Source organism: Zalophus californianus, chromosome 17 (genome assembly GCF_009762305.2).
Source record: "Zalophus californianus isolate mZalCal1 chromosome 17, mZalCal1.pri.v2, whole genome shotgun sequence".
Taxonomy (NCBI): Eukaryota; Metazoa; Chordata; class Mammalia; order Carnivora; family Otariidae; genus Zalophus; species Zalophus californianus.
The window spans coordinates 54,636,927-54,652,594 of NC_045611.1; the positions used below are offsets into that span (position 1 = coordinate 54,636,927).

At 41.0% G+C, this 15,668-nt stretch overlaps 1 protein-coding gene across 1 annotated transcript in view; it reads right to left on the reverse strand.

Moving 5' to 3' along the window:
• The window catches only part of LOC118356455 (zinc finger protein 713-like), a 50,972-nt gene extending 37,378 nt beyond the window's left edge, over nt 1-13,594 (reverse strand). Inside the window, exons 1-3 of the mRNA XM_035725255.1 lie at nt 13,312-13,594; nt 8,038-8,234; nt 3,861-3,987 (exon numbers count right to left, since the gene is read on the reverse strand). Of these exons, the coding sequence (XP_035581148.1) occupies nt 3,861-3,987; nt 8,038-8,091 (181 nt within the window). The 5' untranslated portion in view covers nt 8,092-8,234; nt 13,312-13,594. The remainder of the gene's footprint in view (nt 1-3,860; nt 3,988-8,037; nt 8,235-13,311) is intronic.
• Nucleotides 13,595-15,668: the final 2,074 nt, after the last annotated feature.

Here is a 15,668-nt window from a genome sequence, read left to right on the forward strand (position 1 = left end):
GCAAGAACATGACTTACTTTATAAAATTACTTCTAGAGGAAATGATCCCAAATTATTGACCTGGCTTAATTTTTCCTAAATATAAGTTCTTATACACAATTAGAGCTGCATTTCATGGTGTAGTCATCCCCATGCTTTTAAAAACTTTTTTAATTTTTATTTTTTTAAATATTTATTTGAGAAAGAGAGAGAGAGCGCATGAGCAAGTGCACAAGCAAGCGCACGGGTCAGGGGGAGGGGCAGAGAGAGAGGAAGAAGCAGACTCCTGCTGAGCAGGAAACCTGATGCAGGCAGGGCTCGTCCCTGGACCCTGGGATCATGACCTGAGCCAAAGGCAGATGCTTAACTGACTAAGCCACCCAGATGCCCCACTTTTTTTTTTTTAAAGATTTATTTGAGAGAGAGAGAAAGAGCATGAATGGGGGGAGGGGCAGAGGGAAAGAATCTCAAGCAGACTCCCCACCTCACATGGAACCTGACATGGGACTCCATCTCACAACCCTGAGATCATGACCTGAGCCAAAACCAAGTATGATGCTCAACTAACTGAACCACTCAGGCACCCCCTTTTTAAAAAATTAATTTAGTTTAGAAAGAGAGAAGGGGGGGAGGGGGAGAGGGAGAGAGAATCCCAAGCAGACTCCCCACTGAGCATGGAGCCCAAGGCAGGGCTTGACCTCATGACCCTGAGATCATGACCCGAGCAGAAATCACGAGTAGGGTACTTAAGCGACTGGCCACCCAGGTGCCCCCACAGGTTTGCATTCTTACGTGTATTATCTGTGGACATTTTTTTTTCATAATCAGAAAAGGTTTTCATAATCAGAAAAGGTTTTCAAAAAAGAAAAGGTTTTCAAGTATTTTATGGCCATCAGAGTTATTCCTTAGTGTAAATTCTCTAATATCACATGCTTCTGACTTTCAATAAAAGATTTTTCTCACATTCATTACTCTTCTATGATTCACTCTGGCGTAAACTCTCCGATGCATCTGAAATTTGGTTTCTCAATGAAAATATTGCAACATTCCTCCCCTGTGTACAGTTTCTTTCCCCCATGGGTTTCTGTGTGAAAACTTCTGCACATTTGCTAAATTCAGTTTCTCTCATGTATGCCTTCTGACGAATGATTGCACTGCAGGTTATTACTGAAGATTTTTGTCATATTTATCTACAGCACGAGATTTCTCTCTCATTTAATTCTCGATGAAAGTAAACATCTGACTGGAAGCTTTTTAGTCCCCATAAGAACGGTCTCCCATACGCCTGCTATCTCATGTTAGAATGGCCTCCTTAAATGCTTTTTCATCTCCACCATATCCATCTTCTCCATCTGATTTCTCTACTCTATGACACCAGGCATGGAACCTGACTACTATGTGCCTTGACACCAAAGGATTTCACACATTCACCGCGTTGTAGGGTCTCTCTCCTGTATGTGTTCTTTGATCAGGCCAGGTTTCCAGGTGAAAGCTTTCCCATATTCACTACATACACAGGGCCTTTCTCCTGTACGGGGCATAATGAGTGGGGACTTTGGGCTAAAGGCTTTCTGACAATCACTGTGTTCATATGGTTCTTCTCCTGTATGGGTTCTTTAATGTACCGGGAGTTGTGACTTCTGTGAGAAAACTTTCCCACAACCACTGCATCCATAGGGTTTCTCTCCCCTGTGTGTTCTCTGATATATAATGAGTGGTGATTTGGTGCCGAAGGCTTTCCAATTCACCACATCGGAAAGGCTACCCCCCGCCCCAGTATGAACTCTCTGAGGTAAAACGCATTCTGACTGCCGCACGAAAGCTTTCTGACTTCGACTGCATTTACAAGGTTTCTCCCCAGTATGAATTCTCTGATGTAAAGTGAGCTCTGACTTCTGGATGAAAGTCTTTGGACATTCTTTACGTGAAAAGGGTTTTTCTCCAGTGTGAGTTCTTTGGTCTTCAAGGAGCTGTGACCTGCAGATGAAAGCTTTTGACACTGACTGAATTCATTGGGCTTTTCTCCTGTACGCATTTTATGATGTAAAGTGAAACTAAACTTAAGAGAGAAAGTTCTTCCACATTCTTTACATCCATAGGGTCTCTCACCTGTATGAGTTCTCTCACACTTAATGAGGTGTGGCTTACTAATGAAGGTTTTCCAACATTCATTACATTCATACGGTTTCTCTCCGGTGTGAGTTCTCTGATGCAAAATCAGGGTAGATTTGTGGGGGAAGGCTTTCCCACACTCACTCACTGCATTCATAGGGTTTCTCTCCTGTGTGACACCTCTGGTGTAGAGTGAGCTGAGACTTACTACTAAAAGCCTTTGGACATTCTCTGCACTCATAAGGCTCTCTCCTATGTGAGTTCTTTGATGTAAAATAAGTTCTGTCTTCCGAAGAAAAGATTTCAGACACTCATCGCATTCATGTATTTTCTCTCCTGTGTGAATTCTCTGGTATAACATGAACTGTGATTTCTGTGAGAAAAATTTTCTGCATTCACTGCATCCAGAGTTTCTCTCCTTTGTTACTTCTCAGTGTAGAAGGAGTTGTGACATATGGTTAAAAGATCTTTGACATTCACTACATTTATAAAATCTCATTTCTATATGACTCATTGAGGCACAGTGTCTTACTGACAGCTTCTCCACAATCATATTCATAGCAATTCCAGAATGAGTGTTTTTGTGCATAGTGTGGAAAAATAACTTTTCAGGTTTTTTACTTATATAATTTCTGTTCTGGAAAAGTCAGTCTAAATTATGTTTCAAAGTTTTTCCATTTGAGTCAAATTGATCAAAGTCTTTTCACAGGTGAAATATTTTGCTGAATACATCACATTCCTGGTGCCTCTCCCATGGGATCCAGCCTGTCAGAGTTTTCCCAAATCCCAATCTATACCATCATCAGCTTGCCAGGTGTCTTCTATGAAGGAGACCAATGAATGTATATGATTAGGTACTGGAAGGGGCCAACTCTCATAACAAGGATCAAGGGATCAAGGAAAGAAATGATGTTCTGGAAATAGAATACAAGTTAGAGGCATCCATTAGAAGGTGAAGAGAAAATAGAAGGGAAGCAGAGCAACAAAGAAGTCATGGTTATGGGGAAAAATCCATGTGTTGTGAAAGCTTAATTCTGACCACAGGTGAGACGCTGAGTAGGAGGAAGGCAACGTGAGCAGTGTTGGTGATAAAGAGTGAAGATGCTAGAAAGAGAGAATAACCAAGAAAGCCGGGTCCTAGCTAAGTTGCAGATCTGACACAGAGGGCAAAGACATAAAGGGCCTATGTCCTTCTTTTTTTAAAAAAGTTTATTTTTTTTAGTAATCTGTACCTGCAAAGTGGGGCCTGAACTCACGACCCCGAGATCAAGAGACACATGCTCTACTTACTGAGCCAGCCAGGTGCCTCAAGGGTTTAAGGGTTTTTAGGTAGTATTCTCAAAATAACCTATCAAAGGTTCTAGTTCCTTAGGCTTTCACTCACGGACCTGGCTTTTACCCACTCACCTAGATGGCCCTCACTGCTGATTTCTCCCTCTATAACCCATGACTCCCTGTTCCAGATGGAGGGCTGCTGCTAGTCTGGAAGCCTAACAATCTGCAGACGGATAAACACGGTGCCAAGAGCTTGGTCTCTGGAACCTCTGAAGAAGTAGCAAGGGACTGCTTCAGAGTTAGCACCTCAGCAAAGTGAAAAACCTTCATTTGGGAGGTGAGAGCAAGATCCCCTCCCCAGGTTCAGACAGACACAAAGGTTCTACCATCCATAAATCATAAGTTCAAAGACGTTAAACATTTCAGAAAACTTATAAATTCCAGCAGTTAAGAAAGGAATGGCAATAGGCTGAGGGTTCACCAAGGGTCCTTACCAACAGACACGAGGTTGCTATAATTTTCCAAAATTACATCCCAGTATAGGTTCTTCTGAACAGCATCCAGGAGCTGCCACTCCTCTGATGTGAAGTCCACAACCACATCCTTAAATGACAATGTTACCTGTAAAAGCATACTCGTTTCAAGTGATTTTTCACTCGGTGATATGGAAAAAATGCATATGAATTTATTATGATCATTTTCACAATACATTATATATCCAAGGGTTGATGAATCTAGTTTTACCCTTACGGAAGAAACTTAAAACTCATTAAACATATCATGCCATTCAAAAATCAACTAATGTAACTCACCAGATTGACAGAATCAAGGATAAAAATCACATCATCATGTCAATGGATGTCACACAGGTGAGAATACATATGTCAAAACTACCAAATGGTTGAGATTTGTACGTTTCGTTGTATATAAATTTTACATCAAAATAAATAAAAGTACTATAAATACATATTAAACAATAAGTTAATGATATACATGCTGGAGTATTTAGGGAGCAGTTTGCTAATGTTTGCAATTTACTTTGAAATACATGAAAAAACAAGGGAGAAAGGGATGGCTAAATGGAGAGGTACGTTCTTCTGATATTCTGAGACTCAATTTCCAACACGGCAGGGTGATGGTTTCTTCATAACAAAAAAAAGCAATTCTTGGGACATCAGTGCAGTGTCCTACAATTCAGCTCAATTCTGACATTATCTACCTGCAGACAGCATCAGATTCCACCATTTAAGGGTTTAGTCCCACAAGACTGCCCTTCCCCTCTCCCATTTCAGATGCCGGTCACAAGTCCAGATTGTCATCCATACTTCTGATCGACAGGCTATCAATCAGAGGTTCCCACAATTTCCTCCTCAGGTTCAATTAATTTGTTAGAGCAGCTCAAAGAACTCAGAGAAACATTTTACTTTTTAGATTACCAGTTTACCGTAAAAGGATATAACACAGGAACAGCCAGATGGAAGAGATGCATAGGGCCAGGTATGGGGAAAGGGTAAGGGGCTTCCATGCACTCTCCAGGTGCACCACTCTCCCAATCTCCACTTGTTCACCAACCTGGAAGCTGTCTGAACACTGTCCTTATGGGTTTTTATGGAGGCTTTGTTGCACAGGCATGACTGATTAAATCACTGGCCACAGGCAACTGATTCAACCTCTTGCCCTTTTCCTATTCCCTTATGTCAGGGGGTGTGACTGCAAGTTCCAACCCTCTAATCACATGGTTGATTCTCCTGGCAACCAGCCCTCATCCTTGGATGCTTCCAAAAGTAATTGTTCACATCACAAAAGATACTGTTATCACTCTCAACATTTAGAAAATTCCAAGGATTTTGGAAGCTATAAGCCAGGAACTGTGGACAAGACCAAATATAGATGAGAAATGTATTTTGGTTGTCTGAATGACCAAATGTACATTTCTTATGACTCACAATATCACTTGGGTGATAAAGCAAGTGCAGTAAAATGTTAATTACAGAATCTAGCTGGTTGGTATATGAGTGTTCACTGTAAAATTCTTTCAACTTTTCTGTACATCTGAAATTTTTATAACAAAACTTCAGGAAAACACTAGAAAAAAAAGCATATAATAAATCTTAACACCCTTTAATGATGAAAACTCTTAGCAAATTAGGAATATAAGTAATCTGCCTTAATCTGGAAAATAGTACAAAACCTAAATAATAAATAAACCTAATAATATAAAACCTCAAAGCAAACATTACACTCAATGGTGAATTATTAAAAGTTTCTGCACTGAGACAATGAGACATGGATGCCTATCACCATTTCTATTCAAATGGTACTGAAGAGCCTAGCCAATGCAATTGGGCAAGAAAAAGAAATAAGAGGCAAAAATATTAGAAAGGAAGAAATTTATCATTGACAGAGGACATGATTTTGAATGTAGATAATCCATAAGAATTATAAACTATTAGAATTCATAAATGAATTTCTCAATGTCACTGGCCATAGGATCAGTATTGATAAACCAACTGCATTTCATTTTTTAAAAAAGATTTATTTATCTACTTTAGAGAGAGGGAGAGAGAGAGAGCAGAGGAAGAAGCAGAGGGGGAGGGAGAGCAGACTCCCTGCTGAGAGGGGAGCCTGACACGAGGCTCGATCCCACAACCCCAAGATCATGACCTGAGCCAAAACCAAGAGTCGGACGCTCAACTGACTGAGCCACCCAAGTGCCCCAATCAACTGTATTTCAATATACTAGTAGCCAACTACTAGAAAATGAAATTAAATAATAATACCGTGCATAATAACATCAAAACAGCAAATGCCTAGAAATAATTCTTGAAAAATTTGCAAGACCTCAATACTGAAAACCACAAAACTCTACTGAAACACATTAAAGAAAACATGAATGAATCCAAGAAAATGCCATGTTCCTGGATTACAAAATTCCATGATATAGGGGCATCTGGGTAGCCAACTGGTTGAGCGTCTGACTCTTGGTTTTGGCTCAGGTCATGATCTCATGGGTCATGGGATCAAGGCCTGTGTTGGGCTCTGTGCTCAGCAGGGAGTCTGTTTGAGATTCTCTCCCTCTGTCCCTCTCCCCACTTGCACTCACGTGCTCGCTCTCTCTTCCTCACCCCCTTTCTAAATAAATAAATTTTTAAAATCTTAAAAGAGAAAATTCCACAGTATAAAAATATTGATTATGCCCCAAATTGACAGAGCCAAGCAACTGGATAAAACCAATATCCTAGGAGGTGTTTTGTGGAAACTGACAAGCTGCTTCTAAAATTTTTAAGAAAATACTAAGGGCCAAAGCAACAAAGCAATCTGGAGAAGGGCCTGCAAGACAGCAAGAATGTTAGCAAGAAGAACAGTGAGGAGGCAGCTGCAGTGATCCAAGTGACCAATGATGATGGCTCTGGCTAGGGTGGTGCTGTGGCAATGAAGAGGGGCAGATCTGAGGTCTACTTTGTAAACAGAACCAACAGGATTTGCCCTCGGGTGATGGGAAAGACAGAGATTAATAAGTGTGAGAAATGGAGACATGACCATTGGCTTCTGTATTGTCTACGGCTGCTGTTGTGCTGTGTGGCAGAGTCGAGAAGTTGCAACAGAGACTATCTGGCCCACAGAGGCTAATTATCTTGCCCTTTACGGAAGTTTGTTGACCCCTCATCTGAGAAGCTAGGAGAGGCTATTAACTGAAAGAAGGAAACTATGGAAGGAACAGGTTTCAGGTGAGATTAGGAACTTGGTTTGGGAAATGATTAGCTGGACACACCTGTAGAGATGTGCACCTTAGAGATGTCAGGGAGACAGTACGATATAGGAGGTGATGCTTAAGGAAGAAGTGCAGGCTAGATACACAAAGAGGAAGCCATCACCGTAGCAGTGCTGCTTAAGCCGTGACACTGGATGAGAACACTAAGGAGTGAGCTGATGCAAAAGACACAAGGAATGAGCCCTGAGACACTCTGGGGATTAAGATAAGAGAATGGGAGACAAGACAAATTACAAAAAGAAGTTGAACCCTACAAGTGGCCAATAAGGCAGAAAAATCCAGAGAGCATGGCATTCTGAACACCAAATGACAAGAGTATTTTTAAGGCAGAAGGAAGTACTAACAATGTTGGATGCTGCTGGAAGGTTAAGTAAAAACTGAGTGTGGTATTTAACAACATGAAGTCATTGGTGATCCTGATAAAAACCACTTGTGGAGGAAGGAGGAGATTAAAAGCAACTGGAGTGGGTTCAAATAAGAAAGGGAGGAGGAATGGTGATACTGATTTGGGGCAACTCTTTTGGTTTTTGATGAAGACCTTGTGCCTAAGTGCCAGAAAGCATTTACTGGCTGTGAGGAACTGTCTTAATGGAAAATGTACTTCAAAAAAAAAAAAATGTACTTCATAAAAATGCCTGTTTCTCTTTTGATTACGGCTGCCATTGGCACCAGAGGAAAACTGGCAACTCCACTTTGAACCCCATGGTTTACACAGCAATGTTTTGACATTAAGCACTTCCAATGACCCACCATTTGTAAATGCACCCATGCTCCACCTGGCTGCGTCTTAAACTTCTTTCTATGCCCTTTTCCCGCCTGACTTTTATCATTTGTGTAGTGTTGCTCTTAATTATGTATATTCTAGAAATGTGCTCAAATCCTTTGGAAAGACAGCTCACCTGGGATTTGGTCATTTTCAGCTGCTCTTGGAAAATGACCAGTGACTCCAGCATCTGCTCAAATGACTTTTCTAGCTCTTTTCTGAATCTTGATAAGAGTTCTCTGGTCAAGAGAACCACCAGTGCCAAGACACTGCTTGTTCAGGAACCTCTACCTCCTCACATCATGGAATCTGTCTTTTCCCAGAGAGTGAGACCTGTGGATTTAATGGGAATATTTACTTTAGATGGCATATCAACTAGAGACCCTGAATCTCTGCTTTTATTGCAGAGGACCTACCCTCACACAGAACTCCAGGCTGGGCCTTCTGTTGACTCTGATCAGGCTTCCGGGAACAAAAGCAACACTGAGTTTGACACCTTAAGTAGACAGTTTAATCCAAAGGTTCTAGAAATACAATGTCCAAGGCTGAGATGCTCTTAATATTCATAAGTACATCCTACACATACTTATGGATTGGTAACTTCCCTAGTTATTGTTATTGGATTTGAGTGCTTGGACCCAGCAATGGTAGAAATGAGGCTGGACCCAAAATTTATTCATTTATTTTTTAAAAAAGATTTTATTTATTTATTTATTTGTCAGAGAGAGAGAGAGAGAGCACAAGCAGGGAGAGCGGCAGGTAGTGTCTCCGCTGAGCAGAGAGCCCAATTAGGGACTCAATCTCAGGACCCTGGGATCATGACCTGAGCCAAAGGCAGCCGCTTAACTGACTGAGCCACCCAGGTGCCCGTGGACCCAAAATTTAAAAGCACATGCAAGGCTTTATTGGGGCTTATGGTCAAACACAAGGGAGGCAGCACAAAGGAAGGAATTTCTTAGGCTAACTCCCTGAGGAGACATCAGGGAAAGGTTTTAAAGAAACTTCGGTGGGAAAAAGGTGACACGTCAGCATGGAGAGGCAGAGATTTATTTATATCTGCACACTTGAAGGTCATGCTTCATGTGTTGAATGTCTAACACGTTAAATCTCCACCCCCTCCCCCCATGATTTTTAGTATACAATGAGGGTAAAAGTCAGTGAAAGATCAAATTTGGTAGCCATTGTGTCTCACACTAGTTTGAACTGATCTGGGCTTGCTATTTGGCTGGTGCTTTGCTCTGCAAGGAAAGTGATAACAGTCAGCAAGGAGTTTCCCAGGTGCATAGGGACTTATTTTTGAATTTTTGACTATGTATTAAAATCTGCAACTTCAAAAGTATAGTCTACTGGGAAACATAATAACTGGTAGAAACTGAGTTTTGAGAACAGTCCAAGAAAAAAAAAATTACAGGCAAATCTCATACATGAACACCAATGATCCCATGCAAAGGAATAGTAAGTCAAATCCAGCAGTGCAAAGAAAAGCTAATTTAGGATGTCATCACGGGTTTTATACCAGGAGTAGAAAGTTGATTTACTCTTATTTTTTTAAATTTATTTATTTATTTGAGAGAGAGAAAGAGAGCAAGGGAAGGGGAAGAAGGAGAGGGAGAGAGAATCTCAAGCAGACTCAGCACTGGGCCTGACGTGGGGCCTGATCTCACAATCCTGAGATCAAGACCTGAGCCAAAACCAAGAGTCAGATGTTTAACCAACTGCACCACCCAGATGCCCCAGGAGTACAAAGCTGATTTAGAATCCTAGAGTCAATAAATGTAATTCACAACAATTAAATAAGAAAAATCATGATAACAAAAAACATTTGAAAAAATTCAACTTACATTGATGACTAAAACAACAAAAATCTTAGCAAAGTGGGAACTAGAAGGAAACTTTCTTAGTCCAAAAAAACAGTATTTATCAAAAAACCTACCTCAAACATCATACTTAAGAGTAAAACACTGAAAATTTTCCCAAACTGAGGTCAAGAAGAAAAGGATGCCTACTAGCAGTATTTCCATTCTTCATTATATTGATTGTCCTGGCCAGGAAAAAACAAGGAAAAGAAAAAAAAAACAAAACCCTGTAAGGATAGAAAAGATGAAACAAATGCAATAATTTGCTTTTGTCAGGATTGTTTACAAAGAAAAATTCAAAGACTCCTCAAATATATTAGTAAAACTAAGTTTTATAACATAGCTAGATACAAAATCAATATATAAAGTTTAATGCATTTCTATGTAGTAACAAGAGCAATGAAAAATAGTTACTTAAAAAAATTTAACCATCTTTTAAAAAGTGTGAAAAATAAGCCACAGAATGTGAGAACATCTGCAACATCTATCACCAACTAGGACTCATGTGTAGAAAATATAAAGAACTAAAAAATCAATTTTTAAACAATGGGAAGATATGGGGCATCTGGCTGGCTCAGCTGGTAGGGCATGCAACTTGACCTCAGGGTTTTAAGTTCGAGCCCCACGTTGGGTGTAGAGATTACTTACAAATAAAATCTTAAAAAAATAAGGGGTACCTGGGTGGCTCAGTCGGTTGAGCGTCTGCCTTCGGCTCAGGTCATGATCTCAGGGTCCTGGGATCGAGCCCTGTGCTGGGCTCCTTGCTCAGTGGGGAGTCTGTTTCTCCCTCTTCTTCTGCCCCTCTCTCTGCTCATGCCCCCCCTCCTCAAATAAATGACATCTTCAAAAAAAATCTTAAAATTAAAAATGGGCAGATAACCCAACAAAAACTGGGCAAAAAATTTGAAGAGGCATGTTATACAAATGAAATCCAATGTCCTTGAAACATAATAAAAGGGGCTCAGTCCTATTGATAATAAAGAAGATGTAAATTAAAACTACAGTGAGATACTACCACAATCCCAGTAGATGGACCAAAAGCAAACGATCTGAAAATACAGGGGGCTGGCAAGGATTTAGAGCAAAAGGAGCTTCCACACACTGTTGATAGGGGTGCAAATTAGAAGATTTCCTTCAGGAAAAACATGGTGTTAGCTAGTGAAGTTATTTTTTTGATCAATCAACAAGTAAATATCTCAGAAAAACTTATGGAGACTTGTAAACCAGGATATGTATACCAGAATGTTCACAATAGCACAGTGTATAATAACCAAACATGAGAAACAATTCCAATGTCCATCCACAGTAAAATGGAAAAAAATAAACTGTGCCATATTAATAATATGAATGAATGAAATGATAAGAAACTAAAGATACATGTAACATAGATGAAGCTCATAAACATAATGTTGAAGGAAAGAGGCAAGACACACAAAAATATAGCATGTAACTGAATAAACTGAAAGAAAATAAGAGAAACAGTTAAAGTGCAACCGTCACCCACTGTTCTAGCTACTCTACATAGATTTTACTTAATGTTCACAACCCTCAGAGTCACCATGAATTTAGTTTACACAAATGAGAAATTGGACACTCAGAGAATTTAGGTAACTTTCCCAATGTTCTAGCTAGTGGTATAATTGAGATACAAACCAAGACTTTAAAAATCCACATTCTTTCCACTAAAATCATTTGAAGATTTTGTGACTGCTTTCCTAAAAAATCTCGAGAGAAAAAAAAAAAACGGAAAACTATGAATAATGAAAATTCAGCAATGGGCCCAGATAGATTTTTTTAAAAGATTTATTTATTTCTTTTTGAGAGAGAGAGCAAGTGTGAGTGGGCGAGGGGCACAGGGAGAGAATCCTCAAGCGGACTCCCCACTGAGGGTGGAGGCAGATGAGGAGCTCAATCCCAGGACCCTGGGATCATGACCTGAGCGGAAGGCAGATGTTTAAAAGACTGAGCCACCCAGGCACCCCAAGATAGGTATTTTAATTGCTTTTCTTTACAGCAAAATTTGAAACAAAAGTTTAAATGGCAAAAAGAAACGCTTGCAATAGCAGTAAAAATTATTAAAGACAAGATAAATATCCAGAACCCATATAATAAAGCCCGAAAATTTTCTTGAGTAGCTGGAGAGACCAATTTGTATTAAGATAAAAGTATAGATTGTTCTTCCTAAATTTATGTATAGTTTTAATGTGACACCAAGCAAAATTCCATAGTATATTCACTTAATAGAATACTAAAAGTATTTTTTTACCTTTTAAAAAAGTATTTTAGGGGTGCCTGGGTGGCTCAGTCAGTTAAGCATCTGCCTTCGGCTCAGGTCATGATCCGAGGGTCCTGGGATTGAGCCCCGCATCCGGCTCCCTGCTCAGTGGGAAGCCTGCTTCTCCCTGTCCTTCTACTGCTCCCCCTTGTTTGTGTGCTTTCTCTCTGTGAAATAAGTAAAATCTTTAAAAAAAATCCATTAAAAAAGTATTTTAAAAAGAATATGGGAATGTATATATGATAAAGTCAGTTTTAAGAAATTATTCAATTAATAACTTCAAAAGGCATAAAAAGCCTAAAATAAAGGGGCTTCTGGATGGCTCAGTCGTTTAGCATCTGACTCTTAATTTTGCTCAGGTCATGATCTCATGGGTCCTGAAATCGAGCCCCAAGTCCCGCTGGCACTCAGTGGGAAGTCTGCTTGAGAGTCTCTCTCTCTACTTCTCCCTCTGCTCCTCCCCCCGACTTGAGCGGTCTCTCTCAAATAATCTTTTCTAAAAGCCTAAAATAAAAAACATAAGGAAAAGTTAACAATTGTTATCTTTAGATAGCAAATTTTGGGGAAACTGGCTTGTTTCTCACTACCCGTTTCATGATCAACCAGAAAAAAAACACGCAAACGAGATTTACAAAAACCCAAGGACAAAAGGCAGAAGCCACACCTTTCATAACACATCTTTTGCAGATTAATTTAATCTAGTCACTTAAAAGTATTTTCATTTTTCACAGAACGAGTAAGAAGAGAGTATGAGTTGGGGTCAAAGGAGAGTTGAAACAGGCCTTGCGTAGGTGATTGGGTATGACGGACCAAACTGTGTGTCAGCTATGAGATTCATACCCCCGGAAAGCCTTTTCCCATTTTCCGAGGCGGTGGAGTCAAATCACCGAAAACCCCCTGCCCATCAAGACCTCCCCCAATTCACCACACTTCTCAGACCTGTGCACAACCCCGACAAGCTACTCAATCAAAAACACAAATGAGGATATCCAACCACTCACGCCCACACACTGCTATCTCATCCTGAAGCAAGTCACCCCATCCAGGGACCCACCACATTAAGGTTATCGGACTCACACAGCCAACCAAACACTGACCACCAAAAGTCCCGAAGGAGTAATCCCTAGCCCTCGCTGACCCACTCCCGCGACGCCTGCTCTCACACCCAAGCCACCTCTCCAGTCACTCATCACAGATCCTCCAGCCCACCGCCAAACGCCAGACGCCTCCAGGCTGCCTTCTTCAGTTAGGGACCCCACCACCCTCCCCGAGCACTCACCAGGCGCCGCACCTCTAGGCGAACAGCTGCAGAATCCTCAGCGGGCCCCAGGAAGTTTAAAAGGACGGCACACACCACTTCCGCTTCCCGTCCGGCCCAGCGCTGAACGCTTCTTTCGCTCACTCCTAAGCAGGTGGAGGTAAAGGGCCGCATCCTTCCGATTCGAATTCTGCACCCTCGACACTTGGCGAGTACTACGGTCCCCCGCATTGATCGGCTTCACAGTGGGAGCGGTCGTCTTGAAATAATGTGCGGGGCAGAAGCCTCCGCCGGCTTCTCCCGCTCTCACACTCACTTCCTCCGGAAAGCTTTTCCGGCCCGCGCCTCTGCAGCACGCTGGGGCCGCTACGCATGCTCAGTAGCGCGTGCGGCGCGCTGCGCCTCCAGGGGCCGGTACGCATGCTCAGTAGCGCGTCCCACCGACCGCGCCTCCCCGGCAGCCGAGGGGTTGCCTCCAGCCGGAGAGGTGGTTGCTCCTGCACCAGACCGCAGAATCCGGGAAGACCTCTGATGAGGGGCATCGTGCTCTGCACGGGGCACAGTAGACACGTGCATTGAAGAGAAGTAACTCTAGGGTATTTGGAAGTAGAGGTCGTGGAAGAGGAGGCACCAGGGTCAGAAGAACCGGGAAGGCAACCGTGAGGACAGGTTGCCTGACGGTGAGGAAGAGAGACGGATGGCGGCCAGGGGGAGCTTTCCCCACGGGGGCGCCGGCCAGAGCTCAGCGGCGCGGGGCTTTCCAGGTGCCCGACGGCCGGGCCACAGCTGGAGGAGGGTCGGACGGGTACACTGTTGGGAATCCTAAACCCAGAAAAAGTGCAGAGGAGAGCTACTGCATTTCTGGAAGCATCTGGTGGGCTCAGATCAAACTAACCAGCCCTACTCCAAACTCCAATCTGTTACACATCCTGGGAAATCAAAAGGCTAAAGTTGTATCATTAAAAAAAAAAAGCATACTTCACCTGAACGCCTCCAAACTATCTGTGGGTTGGTGATGTTACATAAAGACCTTGCTTCTGAGTTCCTTTTCACACAGCAGAAGAGGACTTTATGATATCCCAAGGACAAAGTGGAGACCCAGACTTAAACGGGTCATGTTAATGTGACCTGTTGTCAGGCTGCAGCAAAATGTCCTGGTGTACTTTTTTAAAGATTTTATTTATTTGAGAGAGACAGAGATAGTGAGAGAGCAGGAGTAGGGAGGAGAGGGAGAAGCAGGCTCCCTGCAGGGAGCCCGACCCGGTGCTAGATGCCAGGACCCTGAGATCCTGACCTGAGCCGAATGCATACATTTAAGGCCTGAGCCACCCAGCAGCCCCTTGTTTACACTTTTATGGCTCTTATCACTCAGGAAACCCCCAGTGTTTTAATTTCCACTATTTAATTTCTTAGGTTCGGTAATAATGTCATGATTATGCAGGAGATGCATGATAATATAGAAGTAAGGTGTCATGGTATCTTTAATTTCAGATAATTTTGAAAAAATAAATAGGGAGATAACTAAATGGAAAATAGGTACATAACAAAATGGTTAATTTGTTGAATCTATTTTGTAGGTACATAGAGACCATTATTTAGATTTTCAACCTTTTTATACTTAAAAATATTAGATGGCAAAGTTGGAAAAATAATTATTTCTAAATAAAATATTTAGAATTGTTTCCTAATTTCCAAAATTACAGATTTCTAGCTAATTTTTGTCATTGACTTCTAAGTGTATGTGAGCTTAACAGGACCTGATTGCATATTATTTAGTTCAAACTTTGAAATTTGTTGAACTGCTGTATAGCCCAGAACATGGCAAACATGGTAAACTTTGAAAAGAAGTGCTTGAAAATTCTGTGCATTTTGAGGATGTTGTATATAATACCTCCATTATACTTTTTATTTAGTATGTTCAAAACTTTTATAAACATTTTATCAGTTTATTCTGTAATATACTGGTAGAAAGGGATTAAAATCTCCCTCTATGATTGTAAATTTGACTCTTTATAAATCTTACATTTTTGCTTTAGATAATTTGAGTCCCTGTTTGATGTATGAATTTAGCATTTCTTCCCATGACTAGTGACTGTCCCCTTAGAGATTATTTTTTTCTGATAATAATTTAGTTGTACTAGTTTTGTCATGTTTAGTATTTGCATGAGATGCTTTTTCATAAAAGAAAATCCATTCCAGGTTTTATGTGGTTATTTCATTTAAAAAAACCAGTATTTTAATTTTATTTATCAAGTCTGACAATAACAAGTCTGTATATTAACCAGAGCATTTAATTCATTTACATTTAACTTACTAACAAATTTTTGTTTGATCCTACCTCTATTTGGGCACTTATTCTGTTTCTTTATTAAGCTCTA